General features: G+C 41.0%; 1 protein-coding gene across 2 annotated transcripts in view; it reads left to right on the top strand.

Moving 5' to 3' along the window:
* Positions 1-20,336, top strand: part of rhbdl2 (rhomboid, veinlet-like 2 (Drosophila)) — a 52,349-nt gene that overhangs the window by 13,912 nt on the left and 18,101 nt on the right. The window contains exons 3-7 of one of the 2 annotated variants that reach the window (XM_068006995.1): positions 7,484-7,722; positions 10,325-10,473; positions 12,042-12,154; positions 14,769-14,869; positions 19,068-19,737. In XM_068006995.1, coding sequence (XP_067863096.1) covers positions 7,484-7,722; positions 10,325-10,473; positions 12,042-12,154; positions 14,769-14,869; positions 19,068-19,124 — 659 coding nt within the window. In that variant the 3' untranslated portion in view covers positions 19,125-19,737. Of the gene's footprint in view, positions 1-7,483; positions 7,723-10,324; positions 10,474-12,041; positions 12,155-14,768; positions 14,870-19,067; positions 19,738-20,336 lie in introns of those variants that run through there. The other variant, XM_068006994.1, reaches the window with a different exon arrangement.

The following is a 20,336-nucleotide window of genomic DNA, read 5'->3' as shown; positions in this document are numbered from 1 at the left end:
ACACCCCACGCACCATTTCGGCTGACATAATTAGGCAACTCTAAAATAAATTTGTCCTGCTTTTTTAATTCATTCTGGGGATGTGAGTGTTGCTGGCGAGGCCAACATTTATTGCCCATCCCTAGTTGCCCTTGAGAAGGTGGTGGTGAGCCGCCTTCTTGAACCGCTGCAATCTGTGTGGTGAAGGTGCTCCCACAGTGCTGTTAGGTAGAGAGTTCCAGGATTTAACAGGGTTGGTCCAATATTTGCAAATCTGATGATAGCCATTAATGGAAATGGAGTCCTATTTATTTATACCGTTTTATTATTTTCTTAAAATATCAGATTTCCAAAATATTTACTACAAGGCTTTACAGATGATGCAAATTTAGAATTATACATTGTTAACTCCTACCATTATAAGTCAAGGTAAAAATATTCAGTCATCATTGTGGTGTAATAAGATGATATTCAACAAGGGCACAATTGAGGAAAAAAGCAATTGGGACAAGCTTGTTAAAACTAACAAGACACGGGTAAAGCGCAGACCTCGTTGAAGGAGAGAAAGAACTGCATGATCCTTTAAACACAAGGGATTTTTAATATCCCAAGACATAATTCATCCTACAATCAAGTGTTCTCATAAAAAATATATAATTTAAAAATATGAAATGCAGATAAATGCAGTACACAGCTGGATTAGTCCGAGCCTGCATGCAGCAAGACCTGGACAACATCCAGGCTTGGGCTGATAAGTGGCAAGTAACATTCGCGCTAGATAAGTGCCAGGCAATGACCATCTCCAACAAGAGAGAGTCTAACCACCTCCCCTTGATATTCAACGGCATTACCATCGCCGAATCCCCCACCATCAACATCCTGGGGGTCACCATTGACCAGAAACTTAACTGGACCAGCCATATAAATACTGTGGCTACGAGAGCAGGTCAGAGGCTGGGTATTCTGCGGCGAGTGACTCACCTCCTGACTCCCCAAAGCCTTTCCACCATCTACAAGGCACAAGTCAGGAGTGTGATGGAATACCCTCCACTTGCTTGGATGAGTGCAGCTCCAACAACACTCAAGAAGCTCGACACCATCCAAGATAAAGCCGCCCGCTTGATTGGCACCCCATCCACCACCCTAAATATTCACTCCCTTCACCACCGGCGCACTGTGGCTGCAGTGTGCACCATCCACAGGATGCACTGCAGCAACTCGCCAAGGCTTCTTCGACAGCACCTCCCAAACCCGCGACCTCTACCACCTAGAAGGACAAGGGCAGCAGGCGCATGGGAACAACACCACCTGCACGTTCCCCTCCAAGTCACACACCATCCCGACTTGGAAATATATCGCCATTCCTTCATTGTCGCTGGGTCAAAATCCTGGAACTCCCTTCCTAACAGCACTGTGGGAGAACCGTCACCACACGGACTGCAGCGGTTCAAGAAGGCGGCTCACCACCACCTTCTCGAGGGCAATAAGGGATGGGCAATAAATGCCGGCCTTGCCAGCGACGCCCACATCCCGTGAACGAATAAAAAAAAAGGACCAGCCTCACTTACTTCGACTTAATAAGCCATAAAAAATTAAACTCAGAGGGAATAATCAAAGTGTAGCGATAAAAAGACATGGGCTTGATCAGGGACGAGTTTATAGCCTTTCTTCTGCACAAACTCCATTCAATAACATCACTTTTTGCTGACCTTGCCCTGCCCATTACATCTGCCAGGATTTCAGCAGTCACAGTGCACAGCAGAGTTTTCCAGCGATTCATAAAACAAACAGGAAGTGAAGGGGGAACATCACTTTTTCAACATTTCATCTTCTTACAGCAGCAGTTTTTATTAAGTGAAGAATCACCGTGAACACAGTTTGAATATTTAATTCATTTAGAAGTACAATACCGAATGGATTTAAATTGAAACGTTCTTTGCACATTGGCTGGTGATTGAGGAGTTTTCACATTAAGTACAAAATATTCCTTCCTCCGCTGGTCCTCAATTATGTCAACAAAGTCTTATCCACGGGGCTTGGCTTTTCCAGAGGGAACAAAACAAAATTCAAACTAAAAGTCACGTGTATATTTTCTTTCTGCAGTGTGGTCAACTCTAGCAGTCACTTCTACCAGCCATTCCCCTATGATGATGTTCACAGGCTGTCAAAGCCGCTTTGGTCAAAGATCAACACCTGTGGTTTCAATTGCCATGTGTTTTCTGTTTTTTTCTAACTGCCCTCACCATTTAGCATTTACCTGTAGTATCATGATGGCACTGAAATCAGTTTTACTCCGTATTTCAAAAGCAGAGTCTGATCATCCTGGAAACTCGTTTAGAAAGGAAAAGTAAAACAACTTTGTGAAATTAGTTTTAAAAATACATTTAAAGCTGCTGACAGAGTAAAACCAAAAGGGCACCCCAGAGCCTGCAGGGGACTGCACTGTCTGTGGCAGGGGTGGGAGAGGGGAAGGGGGTGTTAAACATTGCACCGAGAACCTGGAGAGAAGAGCATTTTTGCATCTTTACCTGGCCTGTTTTTCTTCTGTTAGCAAAATGGGAATTATTGGGAGGTAGACTGGTTAATACAACGGGCAAATCTAACAGCAAATGCACTGATTCACCTCTCACAGCTCCCATTCCTTACACTCATGTTTGCACATAATCACAATCACAAACTTGTACACATTAATCATGCCACTGCCAAGTCACCAGCACTATTATTTTTAAGTCTAAATGGTAGCAGTGTGAAAACTGTCTTAAATGTAGGAAAATAGTGATTGCCATTGATTTATGAGGGATGGAACTGCGATAATTAAGTTGGCGAGGGTAATGGTAGGGCAGGGCAAAAGTCCCAGGAAAATACAGAGTTACATAATTAATGGCGTAAGCCACTTCCTGCATAACTTCATCTTTCTTTACCGCTGTTCAAGGGGCCGTATGTCCCCAAAGTAATCTGAAAGAAAGAAAACCATGCATTTATATAGCACCTTTTATGACCTCAGGATGTCCCAAAACACTTTACAGCCAATGAAGTACTTTTGCACTGTTGTAATGTAGGAAACACAGCAGCCAATTTGCACACAGCAAAGTCCCACAAACAGCAATGTGATAATGATCAAATAATCAGGTTTTTTTTTAGCTATGTTGGTTGAGGGATAAATATTTACCAGGACAAACTCCCCAGCTCTTCTTTGAAATAGTGCCATGGGATCTTTTATATCCAACTGAGAGGGTAGACAGCACCTTGGTTTAATGTTTCATCTGAAAGACAGCACCCCCACAGTACTGTAGTGGGAGTGTCAGCCTAGATTATGTGCTCAAGTCTTAGGAGTGGGACTTGAACCTACTGACCTTCTGACTCAAAGGCAAGAGTACTATCCACTGAGCCATGGCTGACACTGTTAATTTTATCTGGGCCATTGTTTATAAACGAGGATGACTGAGTGAGGCCATCTCAACTGGTTGGGCAGATCTAATAATAATTAGTAGAAAGGGGTGTTTTAATGTATCATCTTGGCTCAACCAGTAACTCACTTGCCTCTGAATCATAAGGTTGTGGGTTCAAGCCCAAGGCTGAGCTAAATAGATTTTTGGACTCTAGGGAAATCAAGGGATATGGGAATCGGGCAGAAAAATGGAGTTGAGGTTGAAGATCAGCCATGATCTGTTTGAAGGGCGGAGCAGGCTTGAGAGGCCATACGGCCTACTCCTGCTCCTATTTCCTATGTTCTTATGTTCAACTGCATGACTTGGTGTAGGACTGAGGTAGTGGATGTGAAGTGCTTTGGGGAATCTTGAGGACATAGTGCTATACAAATGTAAGATTTTTCTATTATAAAAATACGGCAACATGTCTCAAGTTTACGTGCATGTGTTCACCAGCTGTCTCTGTCGGTAGTTTAATTAGAGCTTAAGAGAGCGGAAGTGATTATGACCCTAAAATACATGTATATGAGTTTGTAGTGTAGGTCACATAAATAACTAAGTTCAAACCAGCAGAATAAATCTAAAGGATTTTTCACTTCTCATTAAGAAAATAGCCATGCTCTTGGATGGTATCGCATCATGGGTTCAGAATAAGTAACTCTATAATCTTTCTTCTCATGGCTTCATGTTAACGTTTTTGATGTTGCACATTATTAAATTGATGTGTGTAATTTCCTGTCCAAACAGGATTTCCATTTATAAACAAACTAGTTAGTTATTTTTGACAGTGGCAGCCTGTCACCAATCAGCTCCACATCTCTGCATTATTTGTGAGTAAAATGCCAGGTCTGATGTGCTGCTCTGGTCTCCAAATACATCATGAAGACTAACTGAAATAAATGTATTCTGTCCTGTTCCTACCTCAAGGTGCACCATTTAAAATAGAAATTATGATTAGAAAACATGGAGAAAATCTTCTGGGATGAGGGAAGAGAAATACTCCATTCCAGACATTCATGTTGCATGGAGAATATGGATCCTGTAGAATGAAGAATTTTTTCTGTTGGAACAGGTTCCTATGGGAGAAATCTTTCTATCTTCACCTCAAATTCTCCCCTCTCTCCTTTGACTTCACTGCCCCCTTTCTTCCCTTAATCTCACCCTCCATATAAACTGCCCAACTTTGGTCATCTCCTCAACCTTGTCATCTCTCACGACTTCTCTTCACCCGTGGTCTTGATCCCTGATGAGGCAATTTCTGACCACTTCCTTGTCTCCTTCATTGCTCACATCCCTCCACCCTCCTCCAATCCCAGTTTTCTCACCATCCGCCCATTGAAAAAACTCTTTCATAGTGTCATAGTGGGTACAGCACAAGACGAGGCCATTCGGTCCATCGTGCCTGTGCCGGCTGATTGAAAGAGCTATCCAATTGGTTCCATTCCCCTGCTCTTTTCCGATAGCTCTGTGAATTTTTTCCTTTCAAGTATTTATCTAATTCCCTTTTGAAAGTTACTATTGAATCTGCTTTCACCACCCTTTCAGGCAATGCATTCTAGATCAGTACAACTCTCTGCGTAAACAAATGTTTCCTCATGTCGCTTCTGGCTCTTTTGCTGATTCCCTTATATCGTGTCCTCCAGTTACTGACCTTTCTGTCACTGGAAACAGTTTCTTCTTATTTACTCTATCAAAACCGTTCATGATCTTGAACACCTTTTTCAAATCTCCCCTTAACCTTCACTGTTCTAAGGAAAACAACCCCAGCTTCTCCAGTCTCTTCACATAACTGAAGTCCCTCATCCCTGGTATCATTCTAGAAAATCTCTTCTGCACCCTCTCTAAGGCCTTGACATCCTTCCTAATGTGTGGTGCCCAGAATTGAACACAATATTCCAGTGTTTTATAAAGGTTTAGCATAACTTCCTTGCTTTTGTTCTATATGCCTCTATTTATAAAGCCTAGGATGCTGTATGCCTTTTTAACAGCCTTCTCAACTTGTCCTACCATCTTCAAAGACTTGTGTACTTACACCCCCAGGTCTCTCTGTTCCTGCACCCCATTTAAAATTGTACCATTTAGTTTATATTGCCTCGCCTCATTCTTCCTACCAAAATGCATCACTTCACACTTCTCTACATTAAATTTCATCTGCCATGTGTCTGCCCATTTCACCAGTCTATCTATGTGCTCCTGAAGTCTGTTACTATCCTCCAAATTGTTTACTACATTTCCGAGTTTTGTATCATCTGCAAACTTTGAAATTATACCCTCTACACCTAAGTCCAGGTCATTAAGACATATCAAAAAGAGCAATGGTCCTAATATTGACGCTTGGGGAGCACCACTGTATACTTTCCTCCAATCTGAAAAAACAACCGTTTACCACAACTCTCTGCTTTCTGTTCCCTAGCCAATTTTGTATCCATGCTGCCATTGTCCTTTTAATCCCATGGGCTTTAATTTTTCTAACAAGATCTTTCCTCTAGCTCTCAGTGGAGCACAACTGACCTAGTCATCAACAACAACAACTTGTATTTATGTAGCACCTTTAACATAGTGAAACATCCCAAGGCACTTCATGGGAGCATAATCAGAGAAGAATTGAGACTGAGCCAAAAAAGGAGATATTAGGATGGGTGACTAAAAGCTTGGTCAAAGAAATAGGTTTTAACGAGTGTCTTAAAGGAAGACAGAGAGGCATAGAGGTTTAGGGAGGCAATTCCAGAGCTTAGGGCTTAGAAGGATGACCACCAATGGTGGGGCGAAGGAAATCTGGAATGTACAAGAGGCCAGAGTTGGAGGAATGCAGAGTTCTCAGAGAGTTGTAGGGCTGGAGAAGGTTAAAGAGATGGAGAGGGGCAAGACCACGGAGGGATTTCAACATGAGGATGAGAATTTTAAAATTGAACTATTGGTGGGCTGGGAGCCAATGTAGGTCAGCAAGCACAGGGGTGATGGGTGAACAGGATTTGATGCGAGTTAGGATATGGGCAGCAGAGTTTTGGATGAGTTCAAATTTATGAAGGGTAGAAGTTGGGAAGCAGGTCAGGAGAGCCATTGGAATAGTCGAGTCTGGAGGTAACAAAAGCATGGATGAGGGTTTCAGCAACTGATGGGCTGAGGCAGGGGCGAAGACGGGTGATGTTACAGAGGTAGCAATAGGAGCTCTTTATGGTTGAGAGGATATGGGGTTGAAAGCTCAGCTCAGAATCAAATAGGATGCCGAGGTTGCAAACAGTCTGGTTCAGCCTGGGAAAATGGCCAGGGAAGGGGGTGGAATCGTTGGCTAGGGAATGGGGTTTGTGGTGGACAATGGCTTCGGCCTTCCCAGTGTTTAATTGGAAGAAATTTTGGCTCAAGCAATCTGACTACACAGAGGCAGTTGAGGATGGTGATGAGGTAGAGCTGCATGTTGTCAGCATACACGTGGAACCTGACGTCATGCCTTCGAATGATGTCACTGAGGGGCAGCATGTAGATGAGAAATAGGGGGGCAAGGGTAGATCCTTGGGGGACTTGTGGGGGTGGGATGTGAAGCCATTGCAGGATATTCTCTGGCTACGACTGGATAGGCAAGAGTGGAAACAGGCGAGGGCGGTCCCACAACTGGACAATGGAGGAGAGGCGTTAATCAATCACTAGATCTGACTTGATCACATGCTTCTCTCTCCTCAGCCAAAATAGCCTATTAATCAGGATTGTCACGTAAAGGCTGGATAGGTACCTCAGATTTTAGGTATGGAGGAGAACAAAAGATGCTGGAATGCTGTGGAATACTGAACAGTTACTTCAGTGAAAATATTCAGCTTTTGAGATCAAATCTGCTATTCATTTAACACTGTTTGGTACTTTTAACATCCAATAGTTATATGGTCCAATGGTAAATTGTGGTAGGAAGTGGGCACTACATCATAAATACAATGTGTTCCTCAGTTTCCATTGCTTTTCTGTACTAGTTTCTGCTGATCAGCCAAGAATAGTATGTCTCTGATCCTGACCAGTGTAATACTGAACTGTTGGATTTTGGTGTCTTGGGGGTAATTGTTTATGCTGTGACTCTTTTTTCAAAACAGATTACATTGAATTAGGATTTACTCAGGTGCTAAAGATGGAGATGAAGCCCAGAGAAGCAGAAAATGAAAATCTGAATGAACAGACGACTAGGGAAATGCCTCAATGCTGTTCATGGTGTCACAAGGTTCACACAACAGTGTCTAATTGGATGCTTCCTGAAGATAACAGAAGTCGCTATATGGAAAGAGCAAATTGCCTTCCTCCACCCATCTTCATTATTTCCATAAGTTTGGCTGAGGTAGAGTCCACATTTATGCTAAAATACAACCTTTAGTTCACAACTGTAACTGATGAGAATGTATCATGGGGAACAGTGAAATTCTCTGTTTCATCACTGTAAATCAGCTGGTATACTGAGAGTTCACATTACAGCTCAATTTTGGGGCTGGCCAGATGGACCAAAGTGACCTTTTTCAGTCCTGTACAATCCTATGTTCATATACCGTGAGAGGCAACATCATAGCATTATATCCAGTGAGGTCCTTTGTTATTCACCAGTAACCAGAAATATCAAAAGAAGCAACAACCATCAAAAAATGTTAAAACTCTCCATTATATGTATAGCAAATGTTAATTAGAGATCAATGACAGCAATCCAGTCACAGTATTTATCTGATGAACAAGCCATTTGAGTCTTGCTCTTGCACTTTGGAATGTCATCAAAAATCCTTGATTTGAATTACCTCCTAGTAATCTAATAGTAGGCATCCAGTATCCTTCATTTTTCCACAAGTAAGGAAGACTTGATAGCCTGATGATAAAGTGGGTTATGAAGTTCTCACAAACTAATGGAGAAAGACCCATCACATTGTTCCCCATTGTGTGTTCCATTTATATTAATGTAACTGTGTAAACTACTGCATTATGGCAATGAAACTTTTTATTTACATGGAATCACTTATACTGAGGATAGAACCTTTTATCATGACTCGAGGATGATCTTGAGAAATCGAAGATATTATCCTATCAACATGAACCTTCTGTTGCCAACTCTTTGAACAAACCTTTGGTCCCTCCTCCAAACCTCCCTGCTCAGCATCTGTTTTCCTTGAAGTGAAGATATTTGAGATGTTCTTTATGCTAAAGGTGCTAAACGAATGCAACTATTTGCATTCGTTTAGCACCTGCAAGGGCAGCACTTTAAATAATAAACTGGTGATGTTGAGATAATGACTCCTATTTCTTACCAACTGACCTGTTTCCCCCTTCTTCATACCTGTACAATATAAGTCTGTTGCGGGATTTATTGTCTGTTTGTGTTTGCGGTATGGTCTTCGTATGGGCCCAGTGCAATGATTTTCAAGCTCCTTTGTGTTGGGAACCCCTGCAAATATTAAGACACTTCTGGAGAACCTGTGCCTTAACTTCTTAAAGACAGTGTCAGATACCCAAAGAAAAACTGCGCTATCAATTTAGAAAATATTTTATTTAGTGTACAGGAACATTGTGCTAGCAAGTCCACAAATACAGAAAAATGCAGCAATCTGATTAATTGACCCCAGAGATCCTCACATAGACCCCCCCTAGGATCTAGACAAACATGGTTTGAAAACTTATGCTCTAGGGTCTGTGATGTGAAGACAATTGACCTTTTTAAAATAGTCTTTGCCACAATTGTCCTAGACCTAACGTTTGACATGTCTGTGGAAATCCCTTAAAGATGAGAAAGAACATGCAAAAAACATCCTTTCACATGCCTTTCAGGTGGCTATAAGGATTTTTAGAGAACACATATGGAGTGTATTATGAAATGCAAATAATTTATGTATGAATTTTAAATATAATAAGTCATTTGAGATGTGCAGAACAATTACCTGAAGGTCAACAGTTTACCTTCTACTTCACAGATTGCTAATTGGTATGTGAAAAGTTAAAGAGCATTTCTGATTTATTTGTTTAGGGCAGCCTGATTTGGCTGAGATATTTTAGCTAATGCGGTACTAAAATTGCATCAGTGAGAATTGTATTTCTTTGTTTTAAGTTGCCAGAATAGTACATTTAGTTCTTGGCCTTGTTCTGATTCCAGATGTTAAAAAATAGTATAATTTATTTTATCATGATTTAAGAGAACTATCACTCACTTTTGGAGAATAAAACAAAAAATATACACAGACTTATATAAGATGAACGTTATTCACAGTATTTGAATTGAGATATGAGCCAAATTCATTTTCAATTAGTGCACAGATCCTTACATTTTGCATAGTTTGGATAATTTTAGGGCGGTCTGTTGCTTCAAAATACAGTGGGCTTGAAAATGCAGGAGCTAAAAATAAGCATAAATTTCAGCTACATCATTGTACATTTTCCTGCTGACCTGTCATGGCGGGAGTAGTGGCAATACAGGGAGGGCTTTAGCTGCTTCCTACTCTTCCCGCTCACTCGCCAGTTGTGGTGTGAGAGTTTGGGTTCCTTCAGGGTCTAAGTATGCGTTTATTTTCCCTTTTGGTGTTGGCCAGTTTCGAGGCTGGTAATTTAGAAGGGAATGTACATCAGTTTTCTCCAGTGGTACACAATGCTCTGAGAGGGAAAGAAGGAGAAAATAAGAATAAAATAAGGTTGCTTAAAAAAAAGAACCCGCTATTTTCCTTGGTGGCCTAGAAAGACTCTTGCATGTTGTGTGGGAGCAGATTCTTGGATTCAATTGTATAAATATGTAAATATTGGATCTCTGAATACTACAAGAAGCCGAATTCCCCCCCGCCCCCATATCTTCATTTTCTGGGAATTCATAACTACCACAAAGCACAGCAACAGTACTTTGTGTTTGGTTAAGTTAATTACTTCTGGAGAATTTGTGTTTATATCTTTCATTGTGAAATTCTCATTTTATTTTTCAGCTAGCTGTTTTTATTTATTATGCAGTCTGGATGCCTCAGAAGCAATGGATTACCATGGACAAAGGGGTGTGGGAAAGTCCATTTATATATAGGCCTGACAAGAGGAAGGAGGCCTGGAGATTTGTTTCTTACATGCTAGTGCATGCCGGGTAGGTGTTTCTCACACAAAAAATTGTTTTATTTTACGGATAAATAAAGCATAGGAAATATCTACAATAATTAGATTTTAGTGTTGACTTTTTTAAAAAGCTGAGCATCATTACAACAATGGTTAAAGGTACCTGATGGCATGATACTGAGCTACACTAACCAAATGAGTTGCCAACTGCTGTTTTACATCCATTCACATTACAATTGGCCTCCCTGTCTACAGGTAGGGAGGGAAGAAAAAAGACTATCCACTGTTCTGCTCAGATGGAAATAAGATTGGGCTTGGCAATAATTCCTCAAACAGCTGTACAGCCTATGCACACTTGCAACTGAATAATGTACTGCTGGGAGGAAATGCTGTATAACCAGTATTTGGCATTGTTGGTCAGTGAATCATTATTAGTTTTAATATTGCATTTGCACCAATAATAACCTACCAAATCATATATATAGCAGCCCAACTACAATTCTTATGCTAGTTCACAGTGGAGTCATTTATCTTGCTGTTTTTATTGCACTAAACTATTAAGACTTTACAATAATGTGCATATTGGAAATGGAAAAATAAATCTGGCCCATTTTATGTAATAACAGAAATTGAGGCTGTAGGGTCAGTGGTTGACAAATTTGTTAAAGATGTTACAACCTTCAAAAATAACTAGGATTGAAAATATATTTTTCTAGACTCTCATGAATAAATGTATGGACAGACCAATGGCTATGGGAGTATAGAATTTTACAACACAGAAAGAGATAATTGGCCCATCGTGCCTATGTTGGCTCTGCAGGATTACCTCCTTATAATCCTCTTAATCCTGTTTCTGTGACTCTTCCCCACACTGTTTTGATTTTCAGATCTTCCTTTGTTGCCTCTGTACTGGCCAATTAAATGGGCATCACAATTGAGAGAACTGTGAAATAAAACAAGGAATAACTTCACTTGGGCTTAGTTCCTTATTTTTTAAGTATGTACAATATGGTTTGTTAGTTATTTTGAAAGTATATTAAACATGTGATTTAAGAAAAAGTATTTTTGCTAGACATAATGGCCATGGTTTTCTGCTCCTGCACCTGCCAACTGCTGTTTTCTACCCATTCACATTAATGGAGAGAAAATCATGGGCTGGCAAGCACAAAAAGGGAAAACCCCAATCAATGTAATTGATTTTTTGAAGTTAAGAGAAAATTAAAAGACCACGCAAGTAAAATCAAATCACATCAATACAATGGTAAACATCCTGAACATCTATCAAGTCTGATCAAACAAGTCCTTATCTAGAACAGCATCTCTGTGAACTGTATGAAAATGTGCTGTAGTGAAGGGTGAACCATGAGTGACCAGTGGTCTGCCAGAACGTGTGTTGCAGTGATGTATCAAAGGATGCATGTTTGTACTGGTGAAGATCTTGTATTTATAGTGGTCCATCAGAATGACCAGGACCACTGCACTGTTGTCTCCAATGTACACCAATCTTTGGTTAAGAAACCAGTCTTGTGGGTGGTGCTTTTTGTGAAATGTACACATGCAAATAACCACAAAGAACCTGTTCTTCTTTTGTACCTGCAGGGTCCAGCACATAATAGGGAACCTTTTTATGCAGCTTATTCTGGGAATTCCATTAGAGTTGGTTCACAAAGGCTTTCGGGTTGGCCTGGTCTATCTTGCAGGTGTGATTGGGGGTGAGTTAGTTTTACAATTTCATGATCCTTTTTAGTCTATTCCAAATCATATGTTTAGCATTGAGGAATGATTTAGTTTTAGGAGGGAGGGTGAAATACCTTGTGAGGAAAGTCTAGGTGAAGGCTTAGCAGGAGTAAGCATATCTGTGCTAATTCACGCTGTACACTTGTGAGTGGTATTGTGCACTATCTTTTTGTAATGTAATTCATATCTGTGGAATGCAGCATTCCACGCCATTCCAAATTTGTTTGAACATTTCCAAATCTAACCTGGAAGAGATAGTTTTGCAGCAACATAATGACTTGCTTGACAGCCCCACACTTTGATGATAATGCAAGAGGTAACACACATTGCAACTTGAAAGACCCTCCATCTCTATAAGGCTGTTGCTTATTTGAAAAGAAGTTAGTTTCTGTCTCATGCACCATGTGTAAAGGCCATGTGCATGCTGCCGTGATGGTCCTAACATGGAAGCTGGTGTGTGTGACCAGCGTAAGGCACCCCACCTCCAACCACCACCTCCCCACCACCTCAGAGATCGTACGAGGAACTGGAACTGTATTATTATAACCAGGGCATCAGCAAGCTAATAGCAACCACATATTCCATCTGGACGGGCCTTATGTTTCCTGTTACTGAAATAAAAGCTTCCATTGTGGTACATTACATTATAACGCCATGTACTGAATGTGAAGAGATTAATAATTTAGAAACTATGGCCTAGATTTATCACGGGAGTTGAAGCTGGATAATTGCTTTTTGATTGTTTCTGCCACCTACAGGATTTCTTGGCAGAAATATAGGGGTGGGGCCACATAGACTATGTCTGCCTAAATATGGGCATATTCAAACATTAACCAAATCATCCAAATGAGTTATTCCTTGTATTTCCTATCATTTGGACAATGGCAAAGCTGGATGCATGGAACACATGTTTGTCTCTGGTGTACAGCAATGTCATAGGGTGGGGGTGGTGGCAGAGTGTCCCTTTTAAAGTTTAAGTGGTTAAAAAGCCAATGCAATCCATTGCATAGGCTATGGGGTCACTTTTCAAAAATAATTAATACTGCTGACCACACTCTACTGTAGCATGCCTCTGAGGTCAGCTACAGCCCATTCCACGTGCCCTCCCTCCCCAGGTGGAGGCCTGGAAGTCGCCTGCAGAAGGCAAATGACCCTCAGGCTGGCAAATCAGCCTGGCTCAAGGGAACATCCATGTGACAGGCACAAATCCTGCCAGAATGCACTTCCGCTGGTTTAACAGCGAAGCGGAGAATCCAAGCTTCTAATTTGTTCTTCAGATAGCATAAGCGCTTGATACCCTGCAGTATCGCGCCAGACAAGTGCCAGGCAATGACCATCTCCAACAAGAGAGAGTCTAACCACCTCCCCTTGACATTCAATGGCATTACCATCGCCGAATCCCCCACCATCAACATCCTGGGGGTCACCATTGACCAGAAACTTAACTGGACCAGCCATATAAATACTGTGGTTACAAGAGCAGGTTAGAGGCTGGGTATTCTGCGGCGAGTGACTCACCTCCTGATTCCCCAAAGCCTTTCTACCATCTACAAGGCACAACTCAGGAGTGTGATGGAATACTCTTCACTTGCAGATGAATGCAGCTCCCAACAACAATCAAGAAGCTCGACACCATCAAGGATAAAACAGCCCACTTGATTGGCACCCCATCCACCACTCTAAACATTCACTCCCTTCACCACCGGCATACCGTGGCTGCAGTGTGTACCATCCACAGGATGCACTGCAGCAACTCGCCAAGGCTTCTTCGACAGCACCTCCCAAACCCGCGACCTCTACCACCTAGAAGGACAAGGGCAGCAGGCACGTGGGAACAACACCATCTGCACATTCCCCTCCAAGTCACACAGCATCCCGACTTAGAAATATATCACCGTTCCTTCATCGTCGCTGGGTCAAAATCCTGGAACTCCCCACCTAACAGCACTGTGGGAGAACCTTCACTACACGGACTGCAGCGGTTCAAGAAGGCGGCTCACCACCACCTTCTCAAGGGAAATTAGCGATGGGCAATAAATGCTGACCTTGCCAGTGACGCCCACATCCCATGAACGAATTTTTAAAAAGTATGCTATGTGTATATGTGACATGCGATCAGGGTGGAAAGGAGAAGAGCCAGATTCACAAAGAAGATATGTTTTAGTACTTGCATTTGATCAGACCAGAAGTTTTATAAATGAGCCTTTAGCTCTATCAAGTTGCTTTGTACTCAGTTTAAACAGTTTTTCTGTTATGAATGTAATATGAAATGAATGAAACTAAAGGTACAGAAAAAAATTTCTGGTAGATGTTTCATATTTCTGAACAAAGAGCTGTCAATCAATCAAGTTCACAGACTCAATGGAGTTTACCGTGCATGGAATGTCTCGATGAGATATTCTGACCATGCCCATTGAATGCATATCTCTTAATGCTTTGACCCTGAATAATTTGATTGGCATTTAGAGAAAACCTTTGTTCTTGACTAACCTGGGCTGGTCCCATAGGCAGTCCATGTCTAGATTTGCATCTTGAAGTTGGGCAAGGGAAGTTATCTCCTGTTATCCTTTGTCATTATTTTTGTTGCAGGCTCGTTGGCTAGCTCAATATTTGATCCAATGCTTGGACTAGTTGGAGCTTCAGGTGGAGGCTATGCCCTAATGGGGGGCTACTTTATGAATGTAATTGTGGTAAGTAGTTAAAATTGACTAATATTTGATTCACATTGTAGTGAGTGGTGGGGCAGGAGTAGAAGAAAGAATTTTGACCAGTTAGTGTGTATTTTTTTTAACTTAATGCGCCATTGATTAGTTTTTTTTAAAACCTTTCTTATCTGGATTACTTCTCCCTCTCTTTTCCCCCTCCTCCATTCCCCATTCCATGTGCCACAATGTTTTTTGTGTTGTTAATGAGGAAATAATGTATTGAAGGCAGCAAAGCTGCTCTGCTCTTTTGATCTTTTTTCTTAGTAAATCTGGTGCTAGCACTAGCAATTGTGGTATTGAGCTTTTAAAAATTGTTTTATAGAGCGACCAAAATCAAAGGGCTAATATATTTTCTTGCATGGTATTTTCAAAATTTTAAATTTTTTTTGTTACATTTCTCATTTTCTTAATCCTCAACCTTTCTTTTTTTAAATTCTTCTCATTTTACACTTCATGGGCTCGATTTTCAAATGGCGGTGGGATGGCAGTGGGGAGGTTCAATGGGCGCGCGGCAAACCCGGATAATAAAATCTTACCGTTCCCCACGCGATCGTGAGGTAATTGATGCTCATTAATCTTGTTTCCGGGTTTCGCGCCCAGCAGTCAGTCTGATTGACAGGCTGGCTGCCGACAGGGGCTGCAACACCAAGGCAGGGGGAGAAAGAGAGCGAGAGAGAGAGAGACATCATCGGGTGCTGGAAATGAGAGTGGGGGGGGGGGACAAAGATCGGGGAGAGGGGGACATCGGACATCGTCGGGAGGGGAGACATCGGGGGGTGAGACATCGGAGAAGAGACATTAGGGGTGAGACATCGGGGAGTGAGACATTGGACATTGGAGCACAGGGGTGCAGGTGAGATCGTTTGAATGGTAGTTTTTTTTTTGTAACTTTGTGAAATGTTATTTTATTTAATTTATTTAGTTTATTTTTGCCTGATCCGGCCCTTCACGCCTGGTTTCACCAGGTGTGAATCGGAAGCCGTGGGAAAGCTGTCCAGGTAAGTTGAAAATCTACTATGTAACAAATAAAGTACCTTAAGTACCTACATTTGCTTCTTTAACTATCGTCCCGCTGGCTTTAATTGCTGGCCGGACTTCCGGATTCCAGAACCGCACGCGCACACAGATGAATCTGTGTGAGACGCGGAAGTTGGAGCCGGGTTCCTTACCTGCTCAGATTTTACCGATTTTCGTTGCCCCCCCCCGCCCCCAATGCACCCGAACTTTCATTTGAAAATCGAGCCCCATGTCTTGTTATATTTTGTGTTTTCTCCCCCTTTTATTTATTCATTTTTTCTCCGGTTAACTAATTTCTTTGTTACCACAATGGGGATCACTGAAACCCGGACCATTCTAGTCTATTGTACAGTGGTGTGGTGCTGAGATAGGTGATAAAAGAAGGACCTGGATCAAACTATGCAAACATCCTGATTTTCATTTTAGTAAGAAAATACCACTAGGTTCAATCATCATTCCGTGATGAGTTAGATGTTCTAAACTGGGTGGCAGTATGGCCGTTATAATTAATCTCATTGCCTCTGGGCTACGAATGGAGGGAAAATAAATCAGCCAGGGTTCTAATTCTTGATCGTTATTCTGTGAGTCCTCCTGGAAAGTGTGAATGTGAATATTGTAAGGACAGGATTGAGCTAACACACAAAGAATGACCTCTTGTGTTGGGTACTGGAGGGCTCTCAACACTGGTAAGATGGTAGCCCAGCATGAGCACTTTCAGGAGAAGATGGGAGAAAATTGGAGGAAACAAAATCCTGTAAACATCAATGCATAATTTCAGCCTCTACCCAAAGTGGCTTTTAATATAAAAATGCTATAGGCTGACCCAGTAGTCATGGAAATCCAGACTTCAGATACCAATATTTAATAGTTACCTTCGTCATTTGCATCAGAATCTCTGTGATGGCAGAATATTCAACACTTTGTTTCTTTACTTTACCCGGTTACTTTCTTTTCTCTTATTTCATTGTTTTCTTTATGCGCTTCTGGGAAGGAAGGAAAGAGTAACACTGGGAAAGGAAGGGAAAGCAAGAAGCATTGGCAACCTGACATTGAGTCAAAGAGGCAAGGAAAAGGATTGAGTGCAGAGAAGCAACCGAAAAAACACGGTGGCTCTAAAATGATACCGTGGGATACCCGTGCATGAATACACACTTGACACACTCTCTTCCGCTATTTTTAGTGGAGGTGCCACCTATTTATTTTTTAATGGGTAATATATGTGCTAAAATAGCACTGAGAGGAATTTCTGTGAATGTGCCAAGTATTCTGATGCTAGCCTTCCACAGCTTGGGTTCAATGCCATGTTCATGGTATTTATAGCTGCCATCTTGAATGATCAATGATCTCAGGTTTGCAACATTGCTTCTGGTCAGTAGTTCACTAGAAGGTAACAAATTGTATCATTTGGCTAGTTTATTCAGCAACTTTTACACAGCAGCTACACTTTTAAAAAGCATCACTGGAAAAGTATTTAAGTTTTCGAAATAATACTTTAATACTGGCATATCCTCCATGAAAGATGACAGGAAAATCTTTAGTGGAGTGCCTTCAAAGGGAGTCAGCATGTATTTGTGAAGGGCAGCCCATAGCTGACTAATATAGTTGAATTTTTTGAAAAGGTCACTAACACAGTGGACAGAGGAGTGTCAATGGATGTTATCTATATGGACTTCCAGAAGGCATCTGAAAAGGTTCCGCACAAGAAATTATTGTCAAAAATAAAATTGCACGGAATTGGAGGTTATCTTGTGACGTGGATTAGCAATTGATTGGGAGATAGGTGACAGAGAGTAGAGGTAAATGGAATGTACCAAACAGCAGGATGTGACAAGTGATATTCCTCAGGGGTCTGTACTGGGGCCTCAGCTATTCACCATGTATATGAATGACTTGGATGGAGGAATAGAAAGTTGTCTATTCATGTTTGCAGCTGACACTAAGTTAGGAGGCATGGTTAGTTGTATAGATGGGAGCAGGGAGTTACAAGGGGACATGGACAGATTAAATGAGTGGGCAAAACTATGGCAGATGGAGTTCAATGTGTGGAAGTTTGAGGTTATCCACTTTGAATCCAAGAAACACAAGTTGGAATATTTTCTTAATGGCAAGAGACTAGGAACTGCGGAGGAGGAAAAGGATTTTCAAGTACACAAATCACTAAAAGTTAGTGCACAGGTACAAAAAATAATCAAAAAGGCAAATGGAATGTTGGCCTTTATCTCAAGGAGGCTGGAATACAAAGGGGAGGAAGTTATGCTTCAATTGTACAGAGCCTCGGTCAGACGCCATTTGGAGTATTGCGTTCAGTCTGGGCATATCGGCCTTGGAGGGGGTACAGTGCAGATTCACCAGAATTATACCTGGGCTTAAAGGGTTAAATTATGAGGCCAGGTTGCATAAACTTGGCTTCTATTTCCTTGAGTAATGGGGTGATTTAATTGATGTGTTTAAAATAATAAAAGGATTCGATTAAGTAGATACTGAGAAGCTATTTCCTCTGGTGGGTGAATCCAGAACAAAGGAGCACAATCTTAAAATGAGAGCTAAGCCATTCAGGAGTGAAATCAGGAAACACTATTTAACACAAAGAATAGTGGATGTCTGGAACTCACTCCCCAAAAAGGCTTTGGACGCTGGGTGAATTGAAATTTTCAAGACTGAGATCGACAGATTTTTATTAGCCAAGGGTATCAAGGGATATGGACCAATGGCAGGTAAATGGAGTTGAGATACAGATCAGTCATGATCTAATAGAATGGAGGAACAGGCTCAAGGAGATGAATAGCCTACTCCTGTTCCTATGTTCAGACTCTAAATGATTGGTAATTTGTGAAAAATTAAAATATTACAATTTTATATTGAAAGTCCAAGTTGCCATTTATAATTTCTTTTTGTAAAACCAAAGCAGATTTATATTGACACATACTGGAAGCTGATTTATGCTTCTGATAATTAATCCTTTAGAATTTTTTTTGTCGTCTAGATTAGCTTGTTCAATGGACTTAAGGACCAGTAATCCTTATGTGTTGACATTGGGATAATTGGTCTCATTAGTTCTGAGTTTGACACAATTGTTACTTTTTAAAGTCTGACCAGATTGCTAAAAGATTGAAATTGACCTTGTTACATATTTTGTATTCCATCAAAAAAATTGAATATTGCACAGTGCAAAGAAGACAAAACATGGAAGGAGAAACATACACTCATGCATTCCTGTGGTTAAAAATTGTACCAGAAAAATTGAATGTGGCTTTCTGTCCTAAAGACTGTAACTAGTCCAGAGCAACTTCAGCATTCCTGACTGCTAACATGGGCGTTAAGCAAAATGAGCTCTTGCCTTGTAAAGAGAAATAACACAAACACCAGGAGTCATTTTCATCTACCTCCTGCCTTAGTATCAAGCCTCCACTCCCCAGTGAATCAAGAAACTATCGACATTTTTTGAATACTTCAACGATGTCCTTGTTCTCTGTACCAAGTGTTAGTTTATTCCATCAACTTGCGTCTAGAGAGGTGACTGTTTTAACGAGCTGTGCACTCAGCTGTAACATTTTTACACTGAACTACTCGGATCAATTCACCAACATCAAGTGCTAGTTGCAGGCAGAAGAACATTATCACTTCAGCAAAACTCTCCAAGGATTTGCCATACAAATAGAGAGCAGATCCCATTCCTCTTGAGTATGTTTTTCGTCTCCTGTCTTATTGAATCCACTCCTTAAGTTTCCAAATATCTGCAGCAATTAGCTCATTCAGACTGTAGTCATTACTGGATGGTAATTATGTTGTTTAAGACTATTGCAGAAGTAACCTGTTTGCTCATGTCCAACCTTCAGAAGTGCTTTAATAAACAAGGTATAATAATACATCAATGCTGTTAAGTAACTGACTTAAGGACATACGGCTGAAACACTTCAATTTTATTTTTTTCATTTGTTCTTGGTATGTGGGTGACATGAGCAAGGCATTATTGATTGCCTATACCTGGTTGTCATGACGGCATTAAGAGTCAATCGCATAGCACAGCGCTATAGTCACATATAGGCCAGACCAGGTAGAGTTGGCAGGTTCTCTTCTCTGAAAGACCTTAATTGGGTTTTTATGGTAATCCAACATCTTTAATGGTCTTTCTCTGGTGCTAGCCCACTAGTTATGACTTATTCATTACAAGAAAGAAATATAAACCGAAGCATGTTAAATCAGCAAAGGACAATAGTTGGACAGTTCTTAACTTTCACTAATGCGTTGAACTGTTTTGAGTCCAACATAACAAATAGTTTTGATATTCTTGTTTTTTTAAAGTCCTTGCATTAGTTTTATAAGCAAGTCTTTCCGCTCACAGAGTTCTGTCTTGCCACAGTGACCTGTAATACTATTTTTTTAACTGGACGAAAGAACTAACCATTCACTTCTTATATTTATTATAGCCTAAAGA

Source organism: Heptranchias perlo, chromosome 26, assembly GCF_035084215.1.
Source record: "Heptranchias perlo isolate sHepPer1 chromosome 26, sHepPer1.hap1, whole genome shotgun sequence".
NCBI classification, from domain to species: Eukaryota; Metazoa; Chordata; class Chondrichthyes; order Hexanchiformes; family Hexanchidae; genus Heptranchias; species Heptranchias perlo.
This window is presented reverse-complemented; position numbering and strand designations above follow the sequence as displayed.